The sequence below is a fragment of the Pyrus communis genome, chromosome 10 (assembly GCF_963583255.1).
Source record: "Pyrus communis chromosome 10, drPyrComm1.1, whole genome shotgun sequence".
In the NCBI taxonomy this organism is placed as follows: Eukaryota; Viridiplantae; Streptophyta; class Magnoliopsida; order Rosales; family Rosaceae; genus Pyrus; species Pyrus communis.
This window is the reverse complement of record NC_084812.1, coordinates 25,455,529-25,475,587: the sequence shown is the minus strand read 5'-3', so window position 1 is coordinate 25,475,587 and position 20,059 is coordinate 25,455,529. Positions and strand designations below refer to the sequence as shown.

The 20,059-nt window shown below is 36.7% G+C and overlaps 3 protein-coding genes across 3 annotated transcripts; all 3 read right to left on the bottom strand.

Annotated features, from left to right (window-relative positions):
- Positions 1 to 55: 55 nt before the first annotated feature.
- LOC137747305 (probable glycerol-3-phosphate dehydrogenase [NAD(+)] 1, cytosolic) lies at positions 56 to 5,499 on the bottom strand. Its single transcript, XM_068487396.1, has 5 exons — positions 3,740 to 5,499; positions 3,106 to 3,327; positions 1,766 to 2,013; positions 505 to 644; positions 56 to 381 (listed from the first exon to the last, which is right to left on the bottom strand). The coding sequence occupies exons 1-5, from the start codon at positions 4,398 to 4,400 to the stop codon at positions 255 to 257; spliced, it is 1,398 nt and encodes a 465-aa protein (XP_068343497.1). The 5' UTR covers positions 4,401 to 5,499; the 3' UTR covers positions 56 to 254.
- A 1,203-nt stretch (positions 5,500 to 6,702) lies between these two features.
- On the bottom strand, positions 6,703 to 7,821 carry LOC137748078 (agamous-like MADS-box protein AGL3). The gene has a single exon (XM_068488172.1). It carries the CDS (start codon positions 7,819 to 7,821, stop codon positions 6,703 to 6,705), a length of 1,119 nt encoding a protein of 372 aa, XP_068344273.1.
- Positions 7,822 to 14,936: 7,115 nt separating this feature from the next.
- Positions 14,937 to 17,993, bottom strand: LOC137746512 (cytokinin dehydrogenase 6-like). The gene is made up of 5 exons (XM_068486536.1): positions 16,916 to 17,993; positions 16,552 to 16,679; positions 16,191 to 16,451; positions 15,804 to 16,066; positions 14,937 to 15,716 (listed from the first exon to the last, which is right to left on the bottom strand). The coding sequence occupies exons 1-5, from the start codon at positions 17,529 to 17,531 to the stop codon at positions 15,395 to 15,397; spliced, it is 1,590 nt and encodes a 529-aa protein (XP_068342637.1). The 5' UTR covers positions 17,532 to 17,993; the 3' UTR covers positions 14,937 to 15,394.
- Positions 17,994 to 20,059: the final 2,066 nt, after the last annotated feature.

Sequence of the window (20,059 nt, the reverse complement as noted above, 5' to 3'; positions counted from 1 at the left end):
TGTCCGGATAATGCATTATCTAGTTCTCCAAAAAAGAAAAAAAAAATCTTCGATAGAAAACTGCCAGAATTTTAAACAAGTGCAATTCCGGGTTCTCAACCAAAAAATTCACCATCGGAAAAACAATCCGATAACCAAGCGTTCTCCCGATACATTATCCCCCGGCAGAATGCTATACGAAACTACGACAACAGTGCTTCTTACGACATAGTTTAGAACTGATAAAATTACATGCAAAAGAGAGAGGTTCCACATCAATGCCGCTGACCAAGAAGGGATGGCCTGTAAAATGCATGGGTTTGTGCGATTGCAATACGGTCCCGAGGATCGTTCATGGTCTCGTCCCGCAACGCTTGAAGAATAGCCTGCGACGGAAACTCCCTAAAGATTCACATAACGAGATGACATCAAATTCACTTCTAGTATGATTCACATTAATTTGAACTAGCTTGATCAAAATGATATTGGCTTAGTTTCATTTGGAAAAAAACAGAGAAGTAATACCTAGTTATGAGTATTCTATATAGCATCTTCAAGATAGGGCAAAGCTCAACGGGAGCAACGGGCTTCTTCTCATCGGGATGCAGGATACTTAAAGAGGGCTGACTTAGCAGCTCAAAAAATGCTTTCACAGCAGAGACCCCCTGCAAGATACAAACGGTCTCATCATTACAGAGTTCCAATAAATGAAAGCGCCGTCTTTTGCACTCTTTCAAGGAACCAATCTCATTTTATTGAGACAAGATAATCCACACATATTTTTTACAGCAACAGAAAGCAGTCACATGACAGAACAAACATACAGATCCTTACTCTAAGAGTAGTACATGCATGCATCACTCGCGCAGAACTAGCTGTAATGAATCCAATTTAAACTTTAAACAGCCAGTGAAATCAAACACCAAAGTGAAACTGCATGTGCTATACTTTTCCACCATAATGAAGTAGAATATAAGAGGTAATTATGACACAGATAACTCGAAACAAAATATTTTTAAGGCTTTTTAGCCAAAATGGTCCTGCGATTTGCATAACTCCTCATTTTGGTCCCCGAGATTTTAAATAAATATAATTGGTCCCTGAGTTTGTCCACCATCAATCATTTTGGTCATTCCTTGAAAAATCTCCATTAAATAAGAATATAATGACCAAAATACCCTTAATTTTTGTCAAATCATTTTGACTCATTATTTATTAAATTGAGGGTATATTTGTCATTTGGATCCTTATTTAACATAATTTTGCACGGAAAGACCAAAATGATTGATGGTGGACAATCTTAGGACCACTTCTATTGATTTCAAATCTCAGGGACCAAAGTGATGTGGTATGTAAATCTCAGGGACCATTTTGGCTAAAAAGCCTATTTTTAAAGCATATTAGTAGAGGACTTGGTATATTTACAACCAAAATATGAGATTCAAGCATCATAGAATCATATATTCGATATGATCCTTCTTTCTACAACTGTATGTGGCATTAAAGTACAGAATCAGCAAGGTCCAGTATGTTCAGACAAGAAAGCTCCAAGCAGCCACCAGAATATTGTTAATAACTCTTTGGAATGCGATTATAAATTTTATGATTCGTGATCGCAAGCACTTGTCTTTTTAATCATTGCAAAGATCTGGAAGGTTTCCCACTGAACTTATTAGTCAAATCTATGTCATAAGGTCAAAGCCCAGATTTCATTAAACAATAATAATGATGCAAGGCAAAGCTTTGCTTGTTACTTCATGGATATGAAGTCGATTGAGATCTGTACCTGAATCATACCCTTGCCCTTTATGCTATCACCCATTTCAAGGTTTAACTCCCCTTTCGCCAGCTTTTGTCCATACCATGCATTACGACCTTTCAACAGGGTAACATACGTGTCAGCCAACAAAGGCCCTGCCAGCTTCTCTGGTTCTTCTGCCAACAGATGAGTGATAAAAATCATCTCTGATGTACAATGTGCGAAGTATACTGATTTGCTTGTGGCGCTCTCATTGGTTAACGCTGCTACCATTCCTGTTGGGTCATGATTCAAAGTTGAAAGTATTTTAGCCTTCAAATACATACTCTTAGAAATGAGCTTAAATCGATCGATTATAATTGCTACAATGTTTAAGGATAGCACTTGTACAACAAAGCAAATTCCAAGATAACATATATATCAGGCCAATATAAGGCAAAAATCATATATATCAACCTCCAATTGACACGAGATCTAATAAAGGTAATTGACATGGAAATCCAAATGCGGCAATGGATGTTTTGCAAGAAAATTCAGTCAGTCGCCCAAAGACAGGATTGCAACACATGAATCTTTCTTTAGACAACTTCAATTGTGACGCACACATGTGCCCACACACATATAGGGAACTTCTGTTGCCAGACAGTAACCAGAACAGTTAACTAAATAGAATTATGTTTGAGTGGCCAGTATCCTTCGAATGGAATATGGGAGAGATCCTAAAATAATAATGCTCAAGTTTAAGAGAATGTAAGGTTTGTTGTAGGCTTGTAGCAAAACTGTATAAATTTAAGAGTATGGCCAAATAGCTTTCCAAAACATTATGGAAATGAGAATGATATTTGAGGTCCATTAGCAATTCCTTATCTAACATGCATACTTAGGTCTATAGACATTGAATCGTCATAAACCATGTTTCCAAGTTGAGGTGAGGCCCTCAATGAAATTTTGGAGTCTTAAGCATGCCTCAGTTATCTACTTCGGTCGACGAAGTAGATAATTCAAAATCCCAACAATATATATGCTTTGCATGCGTATCATTTTGTGGAATGAAACAATTATCCACACAAATGCAGCATCTTTTGGTTAATTATCAAAGCCTACTCATATTTCAGCTTTGCCAAAAACCAAAGGAAAATATGATTTGGCATAATCTTGCAATTCTTTGCTCACAAGTCATCTCTCTCTCTCTCTCACACTCACTCATTTATTTTATTAAGTTCATGAAGCTACACCACCTAAGACTCTTTAGTCACTCTAGTATGTGTTAATTTGCAGTGCAGTCCGACCATTTAGGGTTAAATTCAAGAAAAGGTCTGACTCTCTTAACGTTTATCAAATAGGAGATGTAATGAACAGAATCTTACCAGCTCCAATGGCATAGACGTTCTTTAAGCCACCCATAACTTCATGAGTAACAAGGTCCCCATTGTCCCATACTATAAAGTGGGGTTGCCTTAAAAACTTAGCCAAGGGCTTTCTCCACTTGTCAGCTCCGCATATCCGAGCATTGGCATATTCGTTGTTGTAAATCTCAGAGGCAATATTGGGTCCTCCAAGGTAGAGAATGTTCTCATTGGGAACACCAGCTGAAAAAAAAAGAGTACATATTAAGAGAACAGAATAGCCAGGGTAAAAAACGTACGAGGCAATAATTGACTGAATATCTATCATAACCATACAACCATGTTATGAAGTATGAACCACTCTAATAGCATAAAATAAATAAATAAATAACTAAAGATTACTTTTATAATCAGAAAGAAAACCGCACTAAGAATCTCAAGGCCGTCAACTCAATGGAGGGATTATCAAACAATTATAAAACACACTAAGTAAATAACTCAGCATCAAAGAGCACCCGAAATGATGAAACAGATAGCAGAAAACAACCAAGAAGAAATACTCAAGGAGAAAAATAGGTATCAGAACCTTAGCTACCAGTGCATTGACCCTAAAAACATTGTTAACAATCCATGAAAAGTATGGAATCAGTCTTACTTGCTCGATTGATAATTTGAGTGGGCGTAATTATGCGTGGTTCAGGCTCCAATTCAGCCTCAACACCTTTTGAAAGAGAGATAATGACTGGCATTGTTACTCTCTCTTTCCAGTACCTACTAATTTCTTCAAAGACCACATGAGTTTCTGTTGATGGCAGCCCATTCACCACAATATCAGCATCCCAAACAGCCTCCTGCAAATTTGTGACAACCTTCATAGGGCAAAGAGGGGTATCAATCATATTCACACAAAACCCATCTTTCAGTAACTCATCTGCAAAAAGCGTCCGATCACCTAATCTTGCCTCAACATATTTTAAATACGCACACCGCCTAATCAGTCTCCTCAGCACATCCTCCCTTGAATTGATCACTTCAAATAAATGTTCTGCTGTTGCTCTATCAACCGATCTTCCTGGTCTTCTCCATATTCTTATTAGGACCTTATCTCTTAAATGACCATAACTATCTTGCAACATAGCAACAAAGACACTTCCCCAAGCACCTGCACCTACACCAACTATCCTAAGTGGATCACCTTCTGCTTTGCCCATTAAACGCCGAAGATCATCAAGCTTCTGCTCAACAGAATCACTTGATTGGTGAAGCAACCCATTTGAGTAGACCTTATCGGTCACTCCATCAGTACTCCCAACCATTTTCTTCTTCTTTTTCTTCGTCCAATTAAACTCGTCTCCAAGCAACTTAAGATATGCACAGCCAATTACAACAACAAATGCTCACAGACACTACAAATGTTTCCAATATTATACTCACTGAGAAGCGAAATCACGATCAAACTGGCAACGATCAATCGCAAGAAGATCTCTTCGCTCCTTGAAGCTGCAAAACCTAACTTCCTAATTCCTAAATTCAAACAAACATACAAAGTTTGAAACAACTCACATCTGATTTTGTATCATAGATTCACACCACCCTCAACTGCACAGCTCAGATCAACAAATCACCACAACAAAATCGATTCGGAAAAAACTTTAGATTTTCTTGGTGGGGTTTTCACCAAAATCTAAACAACCCCTTTGTCAAACTTCCAGAAACCTTTTTCCCCTAAGACACTTCAGATTCTACAAAATTTCAACAAATACCCAAGAGGGTTTTATATCATTGGGTTTTAGATCACCCCCACACAAGATTTGCAATTCAAACACGCAAAGCAAAAACATTTAAAACTCTCAGCCAGAAGGTTCGCCTATCCACCCACCAAAACCAGTCAACACAAACAAAGCAAATGTAAAACTTTGAAGGGAAGAAAAAAGAAGAAGTGACAAACTCTACTTTGCGTTTGCCAACGCGGTTATATTGACCGACGGACTTAACATTGTCTTCTTCTAATTCATACGCTGCAAGCCTGCAAATCAAAATGTGTAGCAAAAAAAGCTGTCAGATTTGACACCTTTTGCCGACGAACGCAAAAGGGTTGTCGTCAGCGGATTTCAAAAGAGGAACTTTGAGGTCGAAAATTTGTTTGGTGATGTGGGTTTTGGAGTGTGAAATGGGAAAGTGGCTGGAAATGAAATTGCTTGGCCTCCTCTCTCTACTCTTCTGCTCTAATGGTTACGTTTTGTCTGGAAGAAGAACAAGTGTGCAGAGCTCGTGATTGCCTTCTACGCGACAGCAGCTTAGGCGTTCACGTTGTCGAGAAATGGAGGCTGTTGGCTGTTGCTGTTGGTCAGATTTTGTCACACCTCCCAAAGAGAGCAACCTACTCTGTTTATCTTTCGACTAATTGTGCTCCTTTGCTGTTAAGCATAAGAACAAATTCACTCGTTACGTGTCACATGACACTTGTAATATATTCCTTGTGATTCTTTCTGACGTATAACAAATGATCGACTGGATTGAAAAAAAAATAGATTGACGTAAGACAAAAAAACATAATGGGAATTTGCACATTTGTCATCTAAGCTCTGATTTAGGTCTATGATACTTTTGGAAAAGATAACGACATCTCATTTCAAATTTACAGCTTTGATGTGATATATGATTGATTTCAATTATCTAAAGTCGTTTATGCTTCCAAAACAGCATTATTAAGTTCTGCACTAAAAATAGTACTTTTTATTTGTCATTCAATTAATGTTATTTACCATCGTTTTAATTACCTAAGAACTTTGAGTGTCCCATAGAGTTGTAATCAGATTATTTAAGCCAATGGTTGTTTCCATATTAATCATCAATTAAAATTTTTAATAAAATACAACCTTTGACATTTCTTTTAAAAACAAGTAGATTCCAAACTTTTAGTTCTTCAAAGATTTACGCTTATAATCCTAAGCTTCGTGCTACGTCGGTTGGTGAACACAAATGCCCCTTGCAAAGTTTGGAATATTTAAGCTTAGATATTGCACGTAAGCACACAGAGAAGCTAAGTGATCCCTTGAAATGGTATAGATTGCATTGCAGGCCTTGACGCTGTTAGCAGAGACTTGTAAATAGAAATTATTAAGTACTTGCACCACATAGATACTGAACTCCGTTGCAAATTGTTTGATTTAAATTTCAAAATTTTGGATTTGTGGTTTTTTATCAGCTATATGAACTTGCAGTATGAATTCGGATGTCATTTGTATTTTGTTACTTGTTTTTTTTATAAGAAATAACATCAAATACAAGAGCTCTACAGTAGCTAACTCATATTTCCAGCAATAAGTTTATCTTTGTAGCACGCACCTAAATTCATCTAATTAACTGCAAAAACTTAATACAGATCGATCGATACTCAACCAGAGAAGAACCAGAAAACAACTACTACCTTGGATCCTAAAATTCTGGGATGCATGCAGGTGATCACGGCGTGTAAATTATCAAAGTCCACTGTAAAATCCCAATACGAGCCTAAATTAAACCTAAAATATATAGAATTAAATCAGTTATATAGAATTCAAAGCATCACTAATTAACTAACTAATTATTTTAAACTCCCAACAAGATATAATTAAGTTAAGCCATCTTGTTATTCATGACTAGATACTGGCTGATATCTTCGTACTGATCATCGTCTCTCACTACCTGATGAGAAGCCTGCACTTGATGAACTTGATGCGATGATGAAACGCTAGCCGGCAGCACTGGATACTGCAAGTAGGGCACAGCTGGCTGCTGCATGAGTCGAGCTGAATAGTACTCCTGCCTCATCATATTCATATTCATATTCATATTCTCCACCGTCGACTGAATCATCATCGGGTTATCGAAGTTACTGTGATGCCGCCCTTCAAATGGCAATTGAGAATTACAGCCGGAAGCCCCTCCGGTTAACTGGAGACTACTATGGTTGTATTTGCTCTCCATCAGCATCCACATCGCCAGCGGACCCAGATTATTGTTAGGAGCCAAAACGCTATTCGTATACTCATTTGAATTATCGAATCGAAGCATTTGATCGGAAGGGTGCTGCTGCTGATGATGATGGTCAAATGATGAGACTGGAAAGGGCTGGAGGGTCTCCACCATATCCATATTACTACGATTCCAAGAGCAGCTCGTCATGGGATTTTTGTCCTCCACATTGTTATTATTTTGATCCGGTTTGTAATAATTACAAGGCTGCTTTTGGGTTGATGAACAAATATACTGGTGTTCAGCCGGCCGGTTCCTCTTATGAAGCAATGTTCTCTTGCCAGCCTCGAGCTTAGCATCCAATGCATTCAGAAGCAGCTCCAGTTCATTTTCGGAGAAATTTTCAATACGTTCATCCCATGTTGGGTACTTGGCCTCGTACATCTCCTTGCGCGCTCTGTAGGTATCGACATGCACCTTTGTCTTTCGATCCATCAACAGGTCGGACAAATTGAAGGTTTTCTTGGCTGGTTTGCACGTGGTGCTTGCCTTGTACTTGTTGATTATGCGATTGACCTCACTCGGGTTTCTTGGCCACGTGTGGAGTTCGGGACTACGACCAGATTGTTTCGGGCCATAGATGATCATGCACACATCTAGGTCACAAAGAGTGGAAATCTCGCCGGCCTTCTTCAGAATTCCCTTTGTTCTCTTCTGAAACGTTGTTTTTCGAGCTCTTTCGTTCGTTATGAGTTCCATATTCAGCCTCCCGCGACCCATTTTCCTCTACTGCTCCAAGAAAAAAGAAACTTACATTCTTTTGAATAGAATTTGAAATTTGTCCAAAGAGTTGCATATTTTTCATTAGTAAGCTTTTGTTTGACTAGTACTCAATATTTTTTTCTTAGAAAATAGGCACAAATAAAAGCAGTTACAAAGTTTAACCAAAAATAAAATTGCGAAAGCACCCAATAGATAAAATCCTTATATGAACAACAATTTAGTGTCTATTTATGCATATTTTTCATTTTATTTAAAGGGTTTACTTACAAATGTGAAAGGAGAAAAAAAATAAAAAAATAAAAAAATAAGAAGAAGAAACCCTAATTACCATTCCAGTCGCACACAGGGAACTCCAATTTTTAATCAATTTACACGCAATATCACGAACCCAAAACACAATAAAATTTCTCAATGTTTTGAAATTGACGAAAGTAAATTAGCAGAATATATATATATATATATATATATATATATATATATATATGTCGTGATATGAATGAATAATTTCCTATTAATAATTAATAAAAATAAAATAAAATAAAAAATAAACCCAGTACTACAAATGGTATGGGGAACACATACAGAGAACAAATTGATAACCAAACGGGATATTAATTAACAAAAACGTAGGTATTTACAAAGAAAAAAATTATTTAAAGGCTCGTTTGTAAATGCTTTTAAAATGGCTGAAATCGTTTTTGATGAAAAAGTTTTTGGAGCTAATTTTTAGTAAAAATGGAAGTGAATCCTTGTAATCCACTTGAAGTGCTTAGTAAGAAGCATTTATATTGTGCTTATAGCAGAAAGGATTGCCAAGTGCTTTTGGAACACAAAATATTTTCTCTACAAATGTTTTTAGTCATTTTAAAAACACTTCCACTCCAGCCCTAGAAACAAACTCAATGAAAATTAGCCGATCCAAACATGAAAAGAAGAGGAGGAAAGTAATTACAAGAAAAAATGTAATTGTACAAAATACATGCGTAGAAGTCTCATACAACAATATTTCACATATACTTTCTGAAGTAATCAATCTACCAGTTCACAATAAAAATGGCTTCTGCTATAGCAGTAACAAATTAAAGCGTTTTATTCCCACATAGGAAAAAACCAATTTAAAGGCATATTCAAAATTAGAGGTGGAAAATGAAACGTATGAAACAGCCATGAATAAACAGAAGATGATCGATACAGTAATTGAACAGTACGTACCTTTAATGGCTTCCAACAAGTTTTTGCCGTTTGGAGAACAGAAAATGGCTTCTCCTTTTTGTGAGATCTAACACTATTCTTACCTTCATCTATATATGGATTATGGAAGAGCGATGGCTTGCCTTGCCGTTTACTGCACAATTTAAAAAACTCAATCATAATTAATTCCTGATTTTTTGGTTAATTAAGGTAATCAGAAAATAAATTCTACATGCCAAATTCAGCGAATGCATATATCAATTAGGAGAGATTATTCAATGTGTCGGAAACGAGACTTGGTACACCAATATAATTGGTTGAATTTTTATTTTCAAATTTTCAACCAATTATAATGCAATCGGATGTGTTTGTGGCACACTGGAAAAAAAAAAATTCCTCAATTAACTGTTTGAAAAGAAAATAGAATCAATTACGCATTATTTCAATTCCATTTGTCGGCTTTTTTAACTTATGATATTATATTGCTGCAAGCAATTTCATTTGCACATTAATTAGTTACACAACCTTTTGACGAAATACTATATTATACTGTAACTAAATACTATTATTATTTTTTTTATAAGAGAAGAAATCAATTTTGAAAACTGCCTAGAGCACCATATTGCATTTGGTCAAGTGATAATTGTCTCCATTTAGTTGAAAGGAATGAGGGTTCTCTTCGAATTCCCTTTGTGAGGATCTTGGGGATCCTTATATTGTATATGTTCATTGTACATTGTGCAGTCAGTTTTCGTCCGGTACTATTTGTGTTTAATTTTAAATAAAAATATTTAAAATATGACCGCACGATGTATAATGAACGAACACAATGTGAGAATTTCTGAGATCCTCACGAAAAGAATCCGAAGACGATCCTCATTCAGTTGAAAGAGATCTTAAGATTAAGTCTCGTGAATTGCTCTTTTGCTTGGAGGCCAGAGATTGTGATTGAAGACATTCGACAAATCAGTGTATGATTCAACACTCTCTCTTGGGTTACACTATCTCCTGAGTTGCTTTGATGTAGGCCCTTTTAATTTGATTGTATTGGGGCTAGAGGTGTGCTAAGGAGAGATTTTTTTTTTTTTTTTTTAAACAACTTGGTCCACTAAGTATTATAATATAAATGAGGAGAAATTTATTTTTTTGAGTGTCTGATGATCTCTCATTTATTTAAATAATATTTTATAAACCACATGATATGACATGTGGATCAATGAATTATTAAATGCTTGTTTAATGAGTTTACTTTATGTGTGTGACACTCCCTAGCATTTTTCTTTCTAAATTGTAGACCCACCATGCCATAGTTATAAAATGTTGAGTACAATGAGTTGGACCTTTAAATTTCATCCATTTTTCCGACAATTATATATTTCATCACTACATTTCGAGTTCAAAACTCTCATGTCTGTGTGAAGCTTCTATTTTTTTTCTCTGTCATCAGATGCAATTTTCAGAGAGAGAAATTCCGGAGAACTATAAACATTTTTATCCAGTCATCATGCATGGGCTGATGGGCAGCTTGGGGCACATATGATGAAAGATTTAGCTGGGTATACAAATGGCATTGTTCCTATTCAGTTTAAGTCTGACTTACGTTTCGCGTACATTCAAAAAAAATTTCATGAGTTCGAAGAAAGAGAAGGGGAGGATTTATTAAATTACATAGTTTGAGCTCGGAAAATATAACTAAGCAGTGATAAATACTGGACTACATATCCTTGTGACCAAAAACAGAAAGTGCGGGGTACATCTCCCACCTTTTTTTTTTCTTCTAAAAGAACTTTAATGAAAAGCTCCTGATACTGTTTACTTTAACGGAAAATCATATTTTTACACTAAACAGTTAATCCTGATACTATTCACTTTACCCTTTATTTTGCCGTTTTCTTATTTTCATTATTATTATTATTATTTTAAAACCTGATGTATTACACGCTCCAAAAGAATTAGACTAATCTTTAGTGGGATTCAAAAAAGCTAAAAACATTTCAATCTACTTGGCACAGTTAAATAACACATGTCTTCGCAAAGCCTTCAACGAGAAAGCCACCCGTATTTTTACCACTTGGTGCCTCGAAGCCAAAACAAAAAGGCAAACGTAACTTAAAATTCCACCCAATTACCACGGGTCACTTGCCGTGATTTACGTCCCCTACCCTTTAGGATGCCAAGTCATTTTTAGGATCTGAATCATTCGGAATACCTATAGTACCCCCATTATTTATAGAAAATGACAGCGTTTATCCTTGCTCTCGTTCCGTCGGTCGTCTCTCCCATCTCCTCCCGTTGCTCTCTCACTCAAGTTGTCCTTGGGAACAAGGTAACTTCCTCTCTCTCTCTCTCTCTCTCTCTCTCTCTCTCTCTCTCTCTTTCTCTCTCTTTATATATATATATATATACACACATATTTCAGTTTAGTTTTTGTGATTTTATTGTTTGTTTAATTTAATTTGGGTGCAGTGGATTTGGACTAGGGTTGTATCCAATTATTGATTAGGACATTGGTTTTCTTTGTTACCAATTGAATATACGTATGATTATGTTTGTTGAATTGCACTGCTCTAAATGCTTTTTCCTAACTCCAGGCCTTGAAATTGATCTAATTTGCAAAAAAAGATTCACTCCTAGGCATCTTAATTTCTTATTAATTTTATTCCTTGTGTGTGATGATGAGCTATTATTGTTCAATCGGTTGCATCGTGATCATTCAAATTTTAGATTGTATGTCGATATATAGTGTATAGCCAGCGCTGGTGTTTTTGAGGTTGTTCTTGGAGAGCTTTGAGTTCGAACCAATACAGCTCAACTCAACATTTGTGTCAACCATTGGAGTTGCCATGTCTCGTTCTTGACATCATGATATATTGGTTAACAATGTCACTAGTTGATTTGTTTTTCTTGACATGTTTCTCTATCTAGGCATCGTAAATATATATATGGTCATGAACTCATTGAATTTTCTCTGCGTACAAGTATTGTGTTTTCAGTCCTTTTCTTTGGGGATGCGGATAGCTGAACATGTGCAAGGGGGGATCGTGAACCACAGATCATCGCAGCGTCCCAATTTGTTACATTCAAGGAGGTCAGTGATCATAACAATCCTAGATATAAAAAGCGACACTTGGTTATTAAAGAACTAACCTACGGAAATAATAGAAGAAGAAATCTTGCAGTACAGTGGTGTAAATAATCCATTCCAAACGTATTAAAGTTCTGTCACTAAAAGTGGTAAGAAAGACTTTGGAGGTCCCAAATGCTTGTAAGCCTCTCATTCGGAAGCAGCAACATAAATCTCTAATCATTCGGAAGCAGCAAAGAAAGACTTTAGAGGTCCCAAATGCTTGTGGTGATTTTGTAAACTCAAACATGAGTAGTTAAAGTGTACACACAAGTCATATTTGTGAACTGATATTGTTATGCTATTTGAGTCCTTGTGAATTGGTTTGATACTCGGACCTAATGTGTTGTATAATTTCATGTTACTGATGTTTATGTTGGAGCAATTATTTGGCTGATGGTATTGTAGGCATCTGTGAAACATATTTAACATTACAGTAATTTGTTCACAATAACTTGTTCTTTTTCGGTCAAAGCTTAGCTCTTTTCGGCAAACAGACAAATAACTAGCATTTCCCAACATGTCCTTTTTGGTTACTGAATACAGTTACGACACTTTTACAAAAAAATTTACCAAACACCTTGTTTTTCTCAAAGCGTTATTATAATACTTTACCAAACACGTAGTTGTGTATTCCACAACACAGCAGAAACAATTTTTTTTTTAAAGCTCAACAATACTGAACTGTCCCTCAGTACTGTTAAGTATGTTGACTTATGTCAAGGTAACTCCAATCCAACCATCATGGAAATCAGGACAGAACCTTGTGTAGTACAACTACTATTTGGTGCACTGGGCAACCTACCCACTCACATTCCATTGACTTATTATGTGCCCTTCATGGGGCAATTATTGCTCCTTGACCACAAACTTTTGGCTCTGAAATGCATATGTAAGTGTTTCTTTTATATGTTAGATTCTTTTCATATCTAATTGTTTCTACACTTGCTGGTATATCTGGTCAACTGGCACTGATGAAATCCTTGAAATTTGTGCCTTTGACATAACTTGGACCTTTTTGTTGTGTCAGATTTTCCAACAGCTTTTTCTGTAGTCACTGGAGAAGCAACATTAGAGTTATCAATGATTTTAAGTGAGACATCCATATTATATTTAAGGTAAGTGAGGTACTTAGCCATATTGTTCTTGATATTCTGTGGTTTGCACCAACTGAACAGTGGATTTTGTAAATATTTGAGTACCTTTAGAGGAAAGAGTACCTGTGTTAGCTAAACTGAATTCTTCTCTTTAGCTAACAAACTAACGTTGTCAAAAGTACTTAAATTCATCTTCCAAATATCAACCCCTATCACCTCATGAAAATTTTGTCTGGACCCCGTCTTGTGAATATTCTCAAGCTAGGGTCCTTAGCGTCCAACGACATTAATAAAGCTGAAGCTTTGCTTTATGTTGTGGTGATTTTAGTCTTCTGAGAGTCACTGGTGTTTTGAGTGTTTTGTGAAACAGAGGAAACCATTCTGAGCCAATGCATTTGTAATTATGAAGGTGGCCTTGGTGTCAAAGAACTTTACAATCACTATGTTGTACAGTCAACAGTGATTAAACAAGTACATGAATTGTTTGGATAACTGAATACCTATTCTAACTTTCTGAGACCAAGATGGAAGAATCTCTTAAACAGAAAAAGTTTTCTCCTTTTTGAGTTCACTTTCTTTATAGATCATTCTTTCTGCCGATGTTGAATGAGCATGAAGGTGGATGACATTGTAGAATTTCATTAACTTTGATATTGGATGGTTGAAATAACAGGTATGAAAAATCATGAATAATATATGATTAGTTAGCCAAACTGAGTGCAGTGGTGTTCTAGGATTCATACAGACGACCCCACTTAGTGGGATAAGGCTTTGTTGTTGTTGTATTATATGATTAGCCAGACCATTAAACTGGAAACCTCCCTTTGTAGAGAAAAATGTCCCTTGTAAAGTTATTTTAGTTTGAGATCTATGCCAGCCTGCTACACTGTGTGCAGCTTCTAAGTTAAGAGAAGAACAAGAAAACCAAAAACAGTAAAAGTAAACAAAGGATAAGATTAAGCATCTTTGTTTCAAATTAGTCGGGTGAATGCCACTAAATTTATTTGTTCAATGTGTCCAATACTTCAATACAGTCATTAGGATATTCTGTTATATTTCAGGTTTATCGCGGTTCATTACTAGTCTAAGAGTAACCTTTATCAGTTTCTTTTTTGCTACACACACACACGCACGCACACTGCACACACACACACACACTGCGCGCGCGCACACACACACAAACTGTATGTCATGTTTCCTGCCTGTGAATTTTAGTGAAGTGAATGACTATGCAAATAATATCAATATTGTCCAAGTCCTTGTTTTCAGAGATCATGTTTTTGCTTATGCCCTTCACAATGAAACATATCTTCTGTTCAATTTTGCAATATATTTATATATATTTTACACACACACAGAGACATGAATATGATGTTGAATTTCTAAGTTCCTACGATTGCTGATGTAAAAGTTGGAATCTGTTCTGGAAAGGAATTATTCTGTAACTATGTTTAATAGTTATCAAATGGAACATAGCCAAAGGAATTGCTTTAATGTCATTTTATGTTGTACATGATCATTTTATAAGCTAAATGAATACTTTGTAGGTCTAAGCCCCTTCCCACAAGTTGCAGTTGCCAGCTCTTTCCCAATTTGGTACAAATTAGTGCTGTGCTAGATTAGTGGATGTATGGTAGCAAGATATGGTAATAATATATATTGCAAGGTGACAGAGGAAAGAAGGTGAAGATTGTAACTACAGGTTAATTTTTCTTTTGGGTTCCCTATCTCCTTATATATCTCTATGTTTTTTTTTCTTTGTCCTGATCTTTGCTGGTGTTGTACAAGTTACCCCTGCTTTGTTCTGAGGATTTTATTTCTTTTCATTGGAGGAAATATAAATTATTGATAAGACATCAGAGATATGATATTAGATTTTGTTTATGCAACTGGATTCATGATCTAAATTATTCAGCCATATTTAGAATTATTATTTACATCCTCTACGGAGCTGGCGTTTCTCCAGTCCCTTTACAACTATGACTTATAGTTGGTATAAAAGTATTTTAACCGTTGTCTTAAAACACTTGCAGTCTCCCTGCAACACATATAAGGCTCGTGAATATAAAAGTAGCTCAGAACCTTTTTGGTTAAGGAACTTTCCCGCATGCCTTTAGGGCCTCTTCTCTTATATATTAACAGTAACACGTAGCAGCTGTCATGAGAAGGGTATTGCCTTTTGAAATATTCTTTGTCCAGGAGCAAGTATTGCCAAAGGGTCGTAAGCAGATTTTCTCTGCACAAAGTCTTCCCAGCGTGGGCCGAAGTGGGCCTTCCATTCTTCCTGTGTAGCGTAATGGGGTAGATATTGCTTGACCCCAAGCTGGGCTGTTTCGCAGAATTCTAAAATTCTTTGGTTTTGAGTTAAGATGTGTTCTAATCCATCAGTTACAGTTGACGAGGGCACTGCCGAGGTTAGGAATGCCACTAAGTAGAAAATATCTTCCTCCGGTATAACTACGGAAGTTCTGTTGTCCCACCTGAAAATAGATTTAAGAAATTAATCGTTAAGACAAGCTGTAGGGAATTTTGGTGATAACGACATATTTGATGTAACTGCTGCATACTTTGATCTGTTAGCTGGGTATATGAGGACAGGGCCGTTGCTTGTTTCTGTAAGGATATTGCCAAAAACTTCTTTAGCAAAAGTGTGAATTTTTCCTTTTGGTATAAGAAGATTGAGCCATGGGTGCGGAACGTCCCACAAATCCTTTGAGCGTAATTTGATCTCGGACACATGTACCCTGTCCAAGAAATCTATGTATGCAACTTCTGACAAGAATAGCGTTGAACGGATATAGCTTAATTGAGACAATGAGTTCTCAATCTCCTGCATGCCAGAAAGAGATATATGATTGCGATGTTAGTTATACAGTCAAATTACAACTGAATTCGACCAAATCATTCAGAATTTCAAAATTAACAGGCTGCTGGTGGGCCATCGCATGACTCACCTCATCTATTATTTTGGTCTTGTCCAGGTTGAAATATTTGGCCAATTCTAGGCAGAAGAGAGTTTTTCCATCTGACTTAAACTGGCTGGCCTGAACTGGGTCCTTTGAATTGAAGGATGACCGCCAGTTGTTTAGCAGACCGGTCCTGTTTATTATCACGAATCCTTCAATGTAGTCAAATGTATTTTCTGCAGACATTAGATGCTCCTGATCTTGAGTAAATGCTGTGAAATCTGAATACAGGACTCTAATCCATTTTACCTGTACACAAAATGTAGATTTTGGTTAACAACTGGCACTTTGTACTCCAACTGGAAGCTTAACTTGTGACACATTAACCTCAATGATATATAGTTTTTACCCTTGCAGGTGCTGCTTCCAGCGATATTCTTGCCCGGGTTATGATGCCAAACTGACCGAGCCCCCCAAGAACACTATGAAATAGGTCTTCGTTCTGCTCCTCTGAACAATTTACAACCTCCCCTTTTCCTGCACTCATTTTTAGTTCATCTGTTAGTAAGAATTGATGTTATGTGCTTAATAAACAAATTTCGTAGATATTCTTTTAAAGTTGTAGCCAGGGTATCTTTCATGAGACCAGGGTCAAAGTAATGACATGCTTCATGAGCAAGTCAGACCTTTGACGTTGGTCTTGTCTTCCATGTTGATATGTCACCATCACCATGGAAGCTTCCCTCCCCCGCGCGGGTTTAGTTTAAACAAACCTGTAACAACTTCCAGCTGGTGGACATTGCTGATCTGCGGGCCATGCCGGAATGCCTGCCCGCTTATCCCAGCATTAGACAGAGTACCACCGATAGTTAGATGCAAGTAGTCTGTCCATGATTTTGGCGCTAACCCATATTTCAAGCTTTCACGCAGGATATTTATCCACAATTCACCTCCAGAGGCATCCACGTATGGAGAACTTCCGGTGTGAATCTGGATTTGTGGAACCTTGAGTGATTCCATATTGATAACAACTCCTTGGTGGGCTTGTGACTGGCCCTGGAGTGAGTGACCATGGCCTCTAGCTGCAACTGTGAGCTCCGAACGAGGACCCAAGTCCCAAACATGCTTAACAATAGTGGCTATGTCTGAAACCGTCTTTGGATGCAGCACTGCCACAGGAAGGAACTGATATCTGTTGCCAAAATCTCTGGCTGCATGGTGAACTTCATGGAAGTTGAAATGCCCGTCTAGAGGAAGTGTTTTCAACGAAGGGGTGTTTGGAGAACAAAGGTTAGTTCTAATGGTTACACAGCTCATGAACAAGACCATGATGCATTCGATGATAAACACGTTCATTTGTTTGAGGAAGTAAACTGGTGGGTACCTCATTTTTTTTTTTTCCAGTTAGAAACGCTGGAGGAAGGTGAAGGTGAAAGGAGTTTAATGTTTGAGTTGTTTCTTAGTGAGAAAAGAGTAAAAGGCAAAGGAGAGGTGTACAAATGCCAAGGAAACAACTGGTTGAGGAGGGAATTTAAAGGGAAAAAAGGGTTTGGGTGGCAGTGGCTGAGTCAACCTGGCGTCTTCATCAGTTGTTAGAATCCGTATGAAGACTGCCTACTTTGAGTGGAAGAGTTTTAGGATTTTTTTTTTAGTTCTTTTTGGGGTCTTTCTATATAAGAGAGGAGTTTTAGGTTTTTCTTTTTTAGTTCTTCTTTTTGGGGTCCTTTGTTTATAGGAGAGAAGTCGTCATCACACACAACACATATGCCAAGTTGAAGGGAGAAAAAGTCACAGAGAAAGTAAGATTTCGCAAATCTTTGCACTTTTTTTAACAGTAGCAACCACAATCCCACCTTTTTCCATTCTCTAAACTTTTTTGATTTAATGTTAATGATTTTCTTGCATTTTACAGTAAAAATTATTGCTTCTACCTGGATGCATCGGATGACAGGTATGTATTCCGGTACAGATTCAGGGTTTGTGTCGTTGAATCCATATTGTTATCGTAATGTTAACGTCGCCATATCTAGTTGCATATCAGATGACGGAGACCGAAGCCTGCCTTCTGGCCGTGGTGGTGTTCATTTGAGATTGGGAGGGAGGAAAGTGATGGGTCCATGTGGCACGTGAAGTTGAAATGGTTTGTGCGTTTTGTGGGGTTGAAATGCTATGATTTGTGTCTGTATTGGGACCCTTCTGGCTCACTTTGAACGGGCGAAGGAACACTACTCTTCTGCCCATCAACTGCTACTGCTAATATCAAGCCTCCCAGCAAATGGACAACTTTGAATGATTCTCTTGTTTATATGTTTTATTCAGAAAATAATTTCCGCAAATCTCTTTTCTCGTTCTGTACATTCTTGTTTATTTCTTCTTTCTCATTAATTTATTCGGTCCACATGCCAAAAATAGACAGGGATGTGCATGGGATAAAAGCGGCATGTGGAAATTATTTTCCTTTTTCAGCTTTTTCTCTGCAACTTGTGTTTTTGGGCACCAATTGGAAATTTGCATCTCTATGGGGAGCAAGCAATATTCCATCTCCCCTTTCCCTATTTTACGGGCATATTAGTCCCACTTGTACAGATTGATAGGTTACATTGTATCCCTTCATGAAAGTTTGTGCCTTAATTAATTTTATTTTTTTGGGGAATTGTCTCTAATTCTCTGTACTAAACAAAATCAGTAGTCTTTTAGGCTTTAAGCTGTCTCCATATATAAGAGAAGATCTTGTACATTATGGGTGGCATCATGATTTTGTTCCATAAGAGGACAATAACAGTGATTTTAATAACCTAATAATGAATTGGGAAAGTGGAATCTAACATCAACCAGTGAAATAGATGAATGTCAGATATTGAGTGCACTGAACATGATGATCCATGCTAAATCACAAGGTTTCACTTCTTTGGCTTGGAAGATTCTAACATTGCAAACAACCAAATCTTCCTGAGGGGGCTATCATTTGTTTTGCAAGTGTTGGATTGCCCCAGTGGTTAGGACATTTCTCTCAAACCCGCACTTCGGGTTTCGATCATTCCCCTTTCCCTTAGTGTACTGTAAAATATCGCTTGTAGTAAAAAAAAAAAAAAAAAATTAAAAAACAAATCTTCTATAGGGTACATTGTTTTTGGAGAACTTTTTTAGGTCTAAGACACGATGTCAAACTCTTACAAGAGTGGATGCAAGATTCTGATATCGCAAACAATCAAATCTTTTTTAGGGTTTTGTATGTTATTTTCGAAAAAAATTATTTTCTGTGTCCGGCACACTGTCATAACTCTCACAAGAGCAGATGAAAAATTCTAACATCACAAGGAACCAAGTCTTTTTTAGGGCTACAATGCATGGACACGGACATGAGGAGACGACACGATAATATTTCAAATTAACAAGAACAATTATTGTATGACCACAAGGAAATACAACAAGGCACAGAGATACAAAGATTAACTGTGGTTGGAGATCGAACTATGGCTAGACTTAAACAACTAATAAATAACATGTTGAACTACGAAAATATTCCTATGTATTCAATATTCTTACACACAAAAAAAAAAAAAAAAAAAAAAAAATCTGATTTTTTTTAGTTTTTTTTTTTTTTTTTTTTTCCTTTCTCATTTCTCATTTTTAAACACATTTTTAGTGATGTGGGTTGATGTTCCTCATGGTGTTAGTGAAAAGAACCATGGTACAATACAGTGTTAAGTTCGAGGACTAAAAAAATTACTATGAATTCAAGGTCTAAATTAAACTAGATGTAAAGTTCATGAACCATTGCTATGATTAAGCCTAGAATTTTTCATCTGCTCTTGTGAGAGTTTTGACAGTTTGCCAGACACAGAATAATTTTTTCAAAAACAAAATACAAAACTCTAAAGAAGATTTGATTGTTTGCAATATTAAAATCTTGCATC